This window comes from Lactuca saligna, chromosome 5 (genome assembly GCF_052625555.1).
Source record: "Lactuca saligna cultivar CGN05327 chromosome 5, ASM5262555v1, whole genome shotgun sequence".
Lineage (NCBI taxonomy): Eukaryota > Viridiplantae > Streptophyta > Magnoliopsida > Asterales > Asteraceae > Lactuca > Lactuca saligna.
The window spans coordinates 310,796,193-310,807,403 of record NC_136421.1 but is presented as its reverse complement, the minus strand read 5'-3'; the positions used below and the strand labels follow the sequence as shown (position 1 = coordinate 310,807,403).

The 11,211-nt window shown below is 35.6% G+C and overlaps 3 protein-coding genes across 3 annotated transcripts; 2 read left to right on the top strand and 1 right to left on the bottom strand.

Moving 5' to 3' along the window:
- The first annotated feature begins 1,758 nt into the window (after positions 1-1,758).
- Positions 1,759-5,846, top strand: LOC145048584 (flowering locus K homology domain-like). The gene is made up of 7 exons (XM_078997115.1): positions 1,759-1,879; positions 2,646-3,020; positions 4,227-4,464; positions 4,541-4,689; positions 4,768-5,061; positions 5,161-5,355; positions 5,431-5,846. Exons 2-7 carry the CDS (start codon positions 2,649-2,651, stop codon positions 5,617-5,619), a joined length of 1,437 nt encoding a protein of 478 aa, XP_078853241.1. The 5' UTR covers positions 1,759-1,879; positions 2,646-2,648; the 3' UTR covers positions 5,620-5,846.
- Positions 5,847-6,521: 675 nt separating this feature from the next.
- On the bottom strand, positions 6,522-8,595 carry INDH (INDH1(iron-sulfur protein required for NADH dehydrogenase)). The gene is made up of 8 exons (XM_078997113.1): positions 8,444-8,595; positions 8,200-8,344; positions 7,792-7,914; positions 7,586-7,683; positions 7,345-7,471; positions 7,167-7,252; positions 6,957-7,082; positions 6,522-6,890 (listed from the first exon to the last, which is right to left on the bottom strand). Exons 1-8 carry the CDS (start codon positions 8,468-8,470, stop codon positions 6,720-6,722), a joined length of 903 nt encoding a protein of 300 aa, XP_078853239.1. The 5' UTR covers positions 8,471-8,595; the 3' UTR covers positions 6,522-6,719.
- Positions 8,596-9,274: 679 nt separating this feature from the next.
- On the top strand, positions 9,275-10,280 carry LOC145047052 (uncharacterized). The gene is made up of 2 exons (XM_078995298.1): positions 9,275-10,015; positions 10,074-10,280. The coding sequence occupies exons 1-2, from the start codon at positions 9,275-9,277 to the stop codon at positions 10,278-10,280; spliced, it is 948 nt and encodes a 315-aa protein (XP_078851424.1).
- Positions 10,281-11,211: the final 931 nt, after the last annotated feature.

Here is an 11,211-nt window from a genome sequence, read left to right as displayed (position 1 = left end):
TCCATCATGGAATGAATAACAAAGCACAACGAGACTAAGGAATGAAAGTAACAAATTTAACCCTTTAGTCTTCCATGATTTTTCTTTATTGACAGGGGCTAATTCGAAAACATGATTAGTTGAAAAGTAAATAGTTGAAGAATCAGTTTCTTGAATCTCGTATATTCGTCGATCTTGATCTTCAAAAATCTTCCAAATAGTGACAATACAATATTCACTAACACTTGCCAAGTATTTACCATCGTGACTGAACTTTAGGATTGAGACGTAACCATTGTGTGTTGCAAACTCTTGTGTGGCATAAAGAGAGTGATAATTTTTTTGATTTATTTTTTATGTGTGTGTACAAGAACCGAATGAGTACAAACATTGGTTTTTGAGTCTATGTGATTAGGCTTCAAAGTTACTGATTCCTCATATATAACAAACTAACAATTATAATTCTTTCCGTGATGACCCATGAGAAGATGAACTAAAACCCTATTAAACCATCTTCATGGAAGTATAATAGTGTTTTTCTCAATATGTATTTACCTGATCCATCCCAATTTCCAATTTTGACTCCATGATGCTCCTTTAAACCATAAGGTACCAACTCAAAAGCTATATTTGACCAAACAGTCGATGATGGCTGCCTACACAAAAAACCTTCTTGAAAGTCTGGATTTTGAGGCAAGACAAGAACTGTCTTCATTTATTTCATAAATGAAATCATCTTCACATTCCTCTTCTTCTTCTCTGTTTAAACCTATGATCTCAAGAATTTATCACGACGAGTTCTAACATGATTACTCCCAAGTCGCTCATGGTCACCCTTCTTGGTTTCAAATTTGTAAAAACATCAAGAAAGACATGAATAAGGATAGATGTTAAAAGTTGCCCCTAATAATTAAACTTGAATATCGGTTAATTCTCCCAAGATTTTTACTCGATCTGGTAACAAAATGTCCAACAGCCAATCGTGGTAGAAAATCATTATCAGCATCTATATAATGTTGATGAACCTTCAACAAACCATCTATTGCAGGTGGAATTGAAGCATCTGGTTCTTCTTTTGCATAAATCAAAACCTAAAATAAATTAACTGAAAACGGTAAGGGGACAAAAGAAGAAAAGAGAGAATAAAGGATAAAACCCCCAAATCGCCCTAGTCTCTCATGGGAGGGCTCACCTAATTACTCCAAAATTATCAAAACCTGGTATATGTTAGTAAACCTATAAACGTGTTGAATCCTATTCTCTCGACGAATCATTGTTGAGTCTTGTCTTTAATTAGGGTTTTGAGAGATAGATTAAGTGGGAAGGGATTTTAAGAGACATGATTAGCATGTGATAATATTGAGAATGATTTGACTTTGTAAATAAATTAGAAACTAAATGAAAAGAAATTAGGTATTAAATGGAGAGAAATTAGGATTTTTTGTAAACGGTATTAAAACGACAAGATTAGACAGTAAAAATATGGTAATTAATTCATCATTAAATATGTATCAGTTTATTATTTACAAAAATAAAAAATCATTAGAAAATGATAAGTGGAAAAAAATAATGTGTAAGTTTTTAAGAACATGTGAAAAGAAAATATAAATTAAAAAATAATTATAAAAACATTTTCATTTATTAGGGTAAGATAGATTGTTAGTGGTTAAAGGGAAGTGAAATCGTGAATGATCGTGGCAAGTGAAAAGTTTGTGGGGTCAAAGTTGATAAAACTAAATCTGCAGGGTCCAAAGAGAAATTATCCAAACATGAATCCCTATTCTCTCCTCCATAAACTACGATAAAAGCCATTCGATTCTCCACAACGCGCAGCCAAGCCGTCTCTATACCGCTCATTCAATTACGAAATCATCGACAATCGACTTCACTTTAAACCCTGGTAAGTTTGATATCTTACTACTCCGATTTTGCGTACGCTTGTTGATTTGTATATGGATCTGTATGGGGTTCTTGACGAAAATTTATGTAATTGCGTAGTTGCCTAGTTTTTCTCATCTTCCCGTGGAATCTTTTGGTGAATTGATTTGATTCTTTAGATTAAAACACGTAGCCATTTGTCGGTTGTTGAAATTTGATAGGTTGGGTTAATTTTCCGTCTAGGGTTTTGTACGGATGCATGCAGTTGTATCGAAGAAGTTTCAACGACAAATCCCTCGTTTCAAGCATTTCAATTTAGGGATTTTAGTCAGTATACGTTTCTAGTTGTGGAAGGTGCTATAGGATATGCATTCGGTTGCTAATTTACAGCCACCTAATTTCAAAATGTACCACCTTTTAATTAACTTTTGCAGCTATAAAATCTATAATAAATAAGTTTAGAATCCGCAACAATTCTTACATTTGCCAATGCCAAATTGTAGCTGCGTATGTTATTTCTTTTGAAGTTTTCCCTAAAGCCTCATAATGACAACCTTGTTTTTTGGTCTGTAAAATCACTGCAAAGCTAAACTGTTCATGGCTTGTTCTTACGTCCTTAGTGGATGCTCAGATGGATTATGTGTTTTTTTTACTTCTTTAAATTCACTTGTTACACATTAGGGTTTGGCTCCTTATTTCTCTGATGTTTATTTTATGGTGTTATTTTTGGGTTTGGATATATCATATATGAGATGAGCTTACTTGATTTAACAATTTCATTCGTTTAGAAAATGGCAGAGGATAGCATCAGTGAACATGAGACAGAGGCAATGCCTGAGAACTCTGTTCCAGTTGAAATTCAAGATCCTGAGAATGAGCAGGAAGATGCTGTAGAAACTCAAGATAATGAGGAAGAACAAGGTGGTGCTGATGTGGAGGATGCTGACATGGCAGGTGCTGCTGTAGTGGACACTGTTGCAGAAGGTGTTGTGGAAAAGAAATGGCCAGGGTGGCCTGGAGAGAATGTTTTCAGGCTGTTGGTTCCTGTGCAAAAAGTTGGTGGCATCATTGGTCGCAAAGGAGAGTACATAAAGAAAACTTGTGAAGAAACAAGGGCCCGCATTAAAATTCTTGATGGGCCTCCTGGTACTACTGAAAGAACTGTAAGTTTTTTTTTTTTTCAAGAAATTTGTTTCATTTTGTTTCTTTCTCAAAATACAAATGCAAATATCATGTAGAATTTAAGGTAATGGAGTTGCTTAGTTGTGTTTAATATTTAGATGCCTACAATTTTTTTTGAAACAATCTCTTATATTGTATGTGTGGTATGTCTCTGGTTCTTGGAATTTGATATTGGTTGTTTAGCACATCTGAAATGGACCTATTAGGAGCAAATAAAATTAAACCAACACAGAATGTCAAAATGGTATGTGACTAATGAGAACTTGAGAACCAAAAAAAAAGGGAAGGGGTTTGTTAAAACTTAAAAGAATGTATCATAAATAAATGCAAGATATATAATGATCAAAGAAACTGGAACGTTAAGATAAGATGTAAAATAAAAGTTAAATGTAACTAACAACCAAGAGATAACATGAGAAGAGTGAAATTACAATTTACAAACACGAAATAAGAATATGAAGAGTGAAGAATGAGAGGTTAAGTCTCAATAAGTTTATGTTATCCCAATAACTTAGATGAATGTGTGCAGGTTCTCTCAAATATAAGGAAACATTTCAATTCCAATTAGAAGACAACCAAAGATCCAGATTGCAGTTCAACATTGACATTGAGCATCAAAATCAAAAGTTACTCTGATTTGATTGGCTGGCAGGTAACTTTGGAACTGGATGGATTGATGTCTTGCCACTTGTTGTGCTAGTCAAACAAGTAAACAAAAACCAATAAAGACTAGGATCTTATTATCTACATAAAATCAATTAAAAACTAAACAGATATTAAAAAAAATGCATCCACATAAGTTAAGAAACAAGAACATCTTAAAAGGTAACAAGACACTAAAAACTTAGCAACAAAATGTAAGGTAAGGTATATAAAAACACTATTATGAAGAGAAACAAAACAACTATTTGTCTAAAACATGCAGCACTCCAGAATTTACAAGATAAATCTTTGGTATATAATATGAATCAAAACTTCATCATCAGGTGTAGTTGAAAAGTGGTGGCTAGGTGTGAAAGTGTAACTAACTAACTTTTTTTTTTTATGTTTTTCCTCTATTACTATTTACCATCCTTTTCATTGCTTTTTTTTTTTTTTTTTTTTTTTTTTTTTTTTTTTTGTAATCATTGAATGAATGATTATACGATTCTTGTTGGAAAGTTTAATAAAGTGGTGTGATTGTTTAGGTGTTGATTTCTGCAAAAGAAGAACCAGATGCTTTAATTCCACCTGCCATTGATGGTTTGTTGAAGGTTCATCAACGTGTGATGGATGCTGACAGTGATCCTGCACGTGTCCAGCCTGTCACCATCTCCACAAGGCTTCTTGTTGCAGGGACACAAGGTGGAAGCTTGATAGGGAAACAGGGTGCCACCATAAAGACCATTCAAGATTCTTCAAATTGTAAAATCCGTGTCATAGGAGGTGATTCATTCATTCGTTCGGTTTGAAATTATTTGTTTTGTTGAGATGATAAATTTTGATGTTTGGAAACATGCAGAAAACCTACCGATTTTTGCTTTACCTGATGATAGTGTTGTTGAGATACAAGGGGAGGCGACAGGTGTACACAAGGCTGTGGAGCTGGTTGCTACTCATCTGAGAAAGTTCTTGGTTGATCGCAGTGTTATTGGGATATTCGAGATGCAAGTAAGTTGTTCCCTTGTCATTACAACGGAATCACCAATTCCATTCCATTCCTTTAATTCTGTTTTGAGTTTTTGATAGATGCAAATGCCAAATCCTCGTCAAAATCAAGAGATGCCACCTCCCCAACCGTGGGGCCCAGGCCCGTCTCCTCAAGGTGGTTTCCCAATGAACGCGGGTGGTTTCGGGCCCAATCAGTTTATGCCACCTCAGCAACACCAGTTCGACAACTTTTACCCACCTCAACCAATGGATAAAGTACAGCCTCGTCAGCAGGGCCCACCGCCTAGCTTTGGCAGGGATCCATCCATGGGACCACCTCACAGCCACACTTCAACTCCTCAACCACAGACACAGCAATCCATAGTCACAAAGGTATTATAATAATAATAATAATAATAATAAATTATAAAAGTTGAAAAGAAAAATATTGAAAAGATGGAAGAGTGAGTTGAATCATAAATGTATATGTAGGTGTCGCATAACATGCAGATCCCACTTTCGTATGCTGATGCTGTAATTGGGACATCTGGCACGAATATTAGTTATATCAGACGAGCAAGTGGTGCAACAATTGCAATTCAAGAAACACGTGGAGTTCCTGATGAAATGACTGTTGAGATTAATGGATCTGCTTCACAGGTTCAGACAGCTCAGCAGTTGATTCAGGTAAATAAATAAATACTCCAAAAGTTATCCATCGGTTATTATTGATATTTTTTTTGTTTGGTGGTTGGAATTTAGAATTTTGTGGCGGAAGCTGCAACTGCTGCTCAGAATTCTGCAAGTGCTCCGCCGCCTGCCCAAGCATATAATCAGTACCCTGGTCATGCTCCTCCTCCGGCTTACGTGTCTCAGCCACCCCCCACTGGCCATGCACCTCCTGCTGCTGAGTATGGTGGACCCGTGTATGGAGGGAATTATGGGTATTGATTGAAACCTCCTTCCTCGTGTGAGATTGGTTTCTGTTATGAATGAATGGGGAACATGTTGTAACAGGATATTGTTCTTGTTTAGAAATAGGTTAGATTGTTTGTTTCTTTGCTTGATTTGTTAGTGTTGAGAACGTTCGTTTGTCCTTTTATTCTCGATTGTTTGGAATGATATTTTGAATAGTGTCAACTTTTTCACTAAAACCATGACAAAATGTTCTATTTTAACCACTTTGATTTATCATAGCAACTGAATTATAATGGTTAAACCGGACAGAATGGTGAATATATTTTGCCATAACTTAATAATGACAATAACTGTTTTTTTTGCTTGAAGCGCTAAATCGGTCAGTTTTATTATTTTGGTCCTACAACGTCGGAATTTGTAATAGTTTTGTAACATGGTTGATTTGGGTGTTGGACATTGAATTTCAAAGTGGTTACCAAGGCCTGTATTTATTTCTCTCTTAAGGAACTACATTTAATTGTTCAAATATGATTATATTGGTCCTAGACAAACAAATAATAAGATATGAATGTTTAAAAGTTTATTTTCCATTTATATCTTTCAAAACTTGAGTACAAAAAAAAAAAAAAAAATACAATTTTCTTTCCATTTTTCTTCTCTCTTTGCTAAAGCTCACAAACTAGGCCTAAAGTTATAAAACCTGTAATTTTCAAATGCATGTTGAAAAGTGACATCTTTTCATCTATATACAATTAACCAGAAGTCTTAAACTGTTTTGAATTAAATGATTTATCAGGAGGTTGTAGACATGTAGCCAGTTGAACAAGAAAAACATGATAGACTCATAAAACACTCATAATTGATCGTTACAATTATCACTTTAGATATGCATCTGGAACCCATGTTGGAAAAAGAAAAATGAAATTACAGTGTCATAATTAAACAAAAATATTATAATAAAAACAATAAATGAGAATATGTAGCTATTTCATGACCGAAATAGCATTTAACCCTGTAAGGAACTCCCTCAGTTTATATGCTACAAACCTACAACTAGTTGTATGTCTTGACCTCTCTCATTCAACATAACTTGACCAAAACATATAACAAATAAAGACATAAAAATGGTGATTTTATAGATTTATTTGAGGTTTAAACTGTTGATCAGCTGCTAATTCATCAAGTCTGCTGATAATTTTCAAAGCTACATCACCATATGCTACTGAAACAGCACATTCTGGACGAGATACAACCACAGGGACACCTTCATCACACCCGCTTCTGATCTCCTCCTCCAACGGTATCTACAACCAGTATCAGTATCAATATCAGTAGTGACAATGCCAGTGACAGTTTGTAATAAACGTTACCTCGCCAACAAATCCTAGTCCCATTTCATCAGCTGTTTTGCGGGCCCCTCCTTTTCCAAAAATGTAAGATGGTTTGCTACAATGTGGACATTTGAAATAACTCATGTTCTCTATGAGCCCCAATATCTACAAATCAACTATCCATTGTCAATGCCTACTAAAATGTAAACTTAACTAACAAAGGACATAAAAGCTTGGAGATGATCATACAGGTACCGAGACTTTGGAGAACATTTTCACTCCTCTTCGAGCATCCATTAATGCAACATCTTGAGGAGTTGATACAATCAATGCTCCTGTTAAAAAACAAACAAAATGGTATCATCTTAAAAAAAAAAAAAAAAAAAAAAAAAAAAACGATTCAAATCTCCAACAACAATTCATGTACCTGATAATTGCAGCCTCTGTGACATAGAGATTTGAGCATCACCAGTGCCAGGTGGCATATCTACCACAAGAATATCTAGCTGCCCCCACTCAACTCCTCTTGTCATTTGTTCTAAAGCTTTCATCACCTTATTATCAAAAGATGCTTATTATGAAAATATCCATTTAAATAGTTTCTTTTCTTCCAATAACAAAAGTATATCAAAATCTTGAAAAGCATAAGATTTATTAGAGACATGTACCATAGGACCCCTCCACACGATTGGAGCATCTTTCTCAACAAGAGACCCCATTGATATACACTTCACTCCATGGTTCTCAATTGGAATCATTTTATTGCCTGACATTGATAAAAGAAAAAACAAAAGATCCAAATACATTAGAGGTCAAAGTTTATTGTGTTCCTATAAATAAAGGCATTATAAACTTTAAGAACAAACAAAATCACCTTTACTTACTTCAGGCTTCCCATGAAGTTTCATCATTGTAGGGATCGATGGTCCATATACATCAGCATCAAGCAATCCAACACTAAGTTGGCACTTATTGGCTAGTGAAACAGCTAAGTTAACTGCAAATACGAAGTCAACACGCTACTAGTGATAATGTGTTTGTGGAATGCGAATGAAGATGATAAATTATGCTTTAACAATATCTATATCTTATTGGTTGATCAATCAGAGTTGGAAAAACTAAAATATTTGATCTGAAATGTTAAATTGGCAATCGCATATCTATCTGCCAAAGAAATGAGCAAATCCATTGATTAAGATATTCAAATTACCTAACGATCGGAACCCTAAATCAATGATCTACGAAAGCTCAACCACAAAATTTCCATAATCTGAGAAATTACCAGCAGTAGTTGACTTGCCCACGCCACCTTTGCCAGAAGCAACGGCTATGATATCTTTAACTCCTTCAATTTTCAGGCTTCGAGCATCAGAGACATTCCTACCCTCTGCACCAACAGCATAGCCTCTGAGACCTCCGAGATTTTTCTTTATCAATACATTTAAACAAAACAGAAGCAAATTATCAATTACCTGAAGTAAAAATTAATAAATTAGACGATAAAAGGAAGCGCCTTAGAATCTTACAGTGGCAGCATTGAAAAATCGATTCATGGGTGTTTTGAACTCGCAGAAGCATAAATGTTCGACAGATTTGAAGTCGCAGAAGCATAAATGTTCGACAGGTTTTTGTGAGAAGTAGAACTTGGTATCATGGGTTGGGTTTTAGGTTACAATCCGAATCCGTTTAAGTAGTTTGGATATATGTTTTCAAAATGATCATAAACCCTATATTTGTTCATTTTTTTTTTTTTTTTTTTTTTTTTTTTTGGAAACGACAAATGATTAATCGGAAACTTACTCGCACATTTCAACGAACACCCCGGGTTCGAGTTCCTTTTACAGGGCAAAATCAGCCCCCATAGGGGTTTCCAGGGAAAATTTCCCCACATGTGACACAAGTTTAAGAGGCACCCAAATTGGGTTTTCCAGGGATTGAACGCTCGACCTCTGATCCCACGTGGGTATTAAACCCGGTACCTCTTCCTAGCTAGGCTGGAAGTCATTGGTCTATATTTGTTCGGTAGGTTGGAACCTCTATCATTCTATATTATTAGGCTATCCGGTATCAAGCCAAGAAGGCTACGCGTGCTGCCTACGTGGCAGCCCTAGCCACGCGTGAACACCGATCCAATGGGGGTAGATGTCTTGTGACGTGAAGCTGGCTACAGAGGAAGACGACGAATGCAATTGGTGGACATTTTTTTGACTGTTTCTTTTTCTTTCCTTTCTTTTGACCGTTACCAAGATTAAAAAAAAAAATTCAAACAAAACTTAATACACATATATAAATACATACACAACATATAAACAAACACATTTCCATTCACACTTTCAAACACCCTTTCAAACATAGATATGAATAATTTTGCAGGTTCGATTGTTTCATCTTCATCCGATGATGAAAGCTCTGATGAAGATGACTTGGTGTTGCACAAGTTGTTGTCTGCGGCACGCAATAGGATGCAACAAAGAGGTGAAAGTTCAAATACCGAGAAGAGACATAGAATTTCGATATATCGGGATCGTATGGCGGCACACGAGCTTTTGGTACGTGATTACTTTGCCCCTGATAGTTTGTATGGCCTATCAAAATTTGAAGACCGATTTCGTATTAGTAGAAATTTATTTTTACGTATTGCTAGAGATTTGGAAAACAATTATGAGTTTTTCCAATTAAGATGGGATGCAAGAGGTAAACGTGATTTTAGTACCCTACAAAAATGCAAAGCAGCCCTTAGACAATTGGCATACGACATAGCAGCAGATGCTTCAGATGAGTATCTGAAAATGTCTGAGAGGACTGGACGAGAATGTGCTTATCTTTTTTGTGAGTATGTCATAGAGCTTTATGGTGACATATATTTGCGACATCCAACTAGAAATGATATTAAACAGTTGTATGACACACATGAAGCTAAACATGGCTTACCGGGAATGCTTGGCAATATTGATTGTACACATTGGGAGTGGGCAAATTGTCCCAATGCATGGCGAGGTCAATTCACACGAGGTGATCAAGGCGTCCCGACTATTATACTAGAGGCCGTTGCATCACATGACCTATGGATTTGGCATGCATTCTTTGGTATGGCGGGGGTCAAACAACGACCTGAATGTGCTTCGAGCCTTTTCGATATTTAATGATATTTTGCAGGGTAAAGCACCAAACATGCTGTTTGTTGTGAATGAACATCAATATAATTATGGGTATTACCTTGGTGTCGGGATATATCAAGAGTACGCTACGTTTGTCAAGTCGTACTCATTTTCGGCCGATGAAAAACGAAAATTGTTCAATTTAGCACAAGAATCGGCAAGAAAAGGTGTGGAACGGGCGTTTGGGGTCCTCAAACAAAAGTGACACATTATCAAACATCCGACACGGTCATGGGATAGGGCGAAATTGACGAAGGTGTTGATTGTTTGTGTTATTTTACATAACATGATAATTGAAGAAGATAGCAGGGCTATTTGTATGTATAATCCGGAAGATATTCTTAACCCACCTGCAGTAATACAAGTTGGCAGTCCTGCATACTTCACAGGAGTTTTGGAAATACAAAATAGTGAAACACATCACAATTTATGTTATGATTTGACTGAGCATATATGGTAAAGGCAACATGATGGCGTTGACAACGACGGAGATGACGACGAGCAGGACAACGACTAATATTTTTATATGTTTTTTTTAAGTAATTTAGGTTTTAAATGATTATGTTTTTTTTAAGTATTGTAGCTTTTAAATTTTCTAGTTTTTAAATTAATGTAAAATACTTTTAATTAATATTTATGTTTTTATTTTTGTTTAATAATTATTTTTTAATTTAAGCTAATATTGTCAAAAAAAAAAAAATTAAAAAAAAAAAATGATGTTGAGTGGTAAACATTTTCCAAGGTTAGTGGGTTAGTAGTGGAGATGATGTATGACTTTTTGAGTAGGCTGGTGGTAACCATGCACCTTAGCCTTATATATTTCTTTTTTGCTAAATTCTTATGTTTTATAAAATAGCTTAACCAACTAATCCAACACTCATTCTAGATTTCGAAATATATGTAGGATTCAACTTGCAAAAAAGGAATTTAACATATCAAGGAAAACCATTTGTAGCACCTGGTTCCTGGTATGTAAATCTTAATTGAGTATTTTCCATTTTAAGCCTTGGACTCGGCGAGTCATAGGTCCGACTCGCCGAGTAGGGACAGGACCCGGGACATGTTTAAGTTGGCGACTTGGCGAGTCCATATCCTGGACTCGGCGAGTCACCGCTGTTGGATGAAACCCTAAGTTT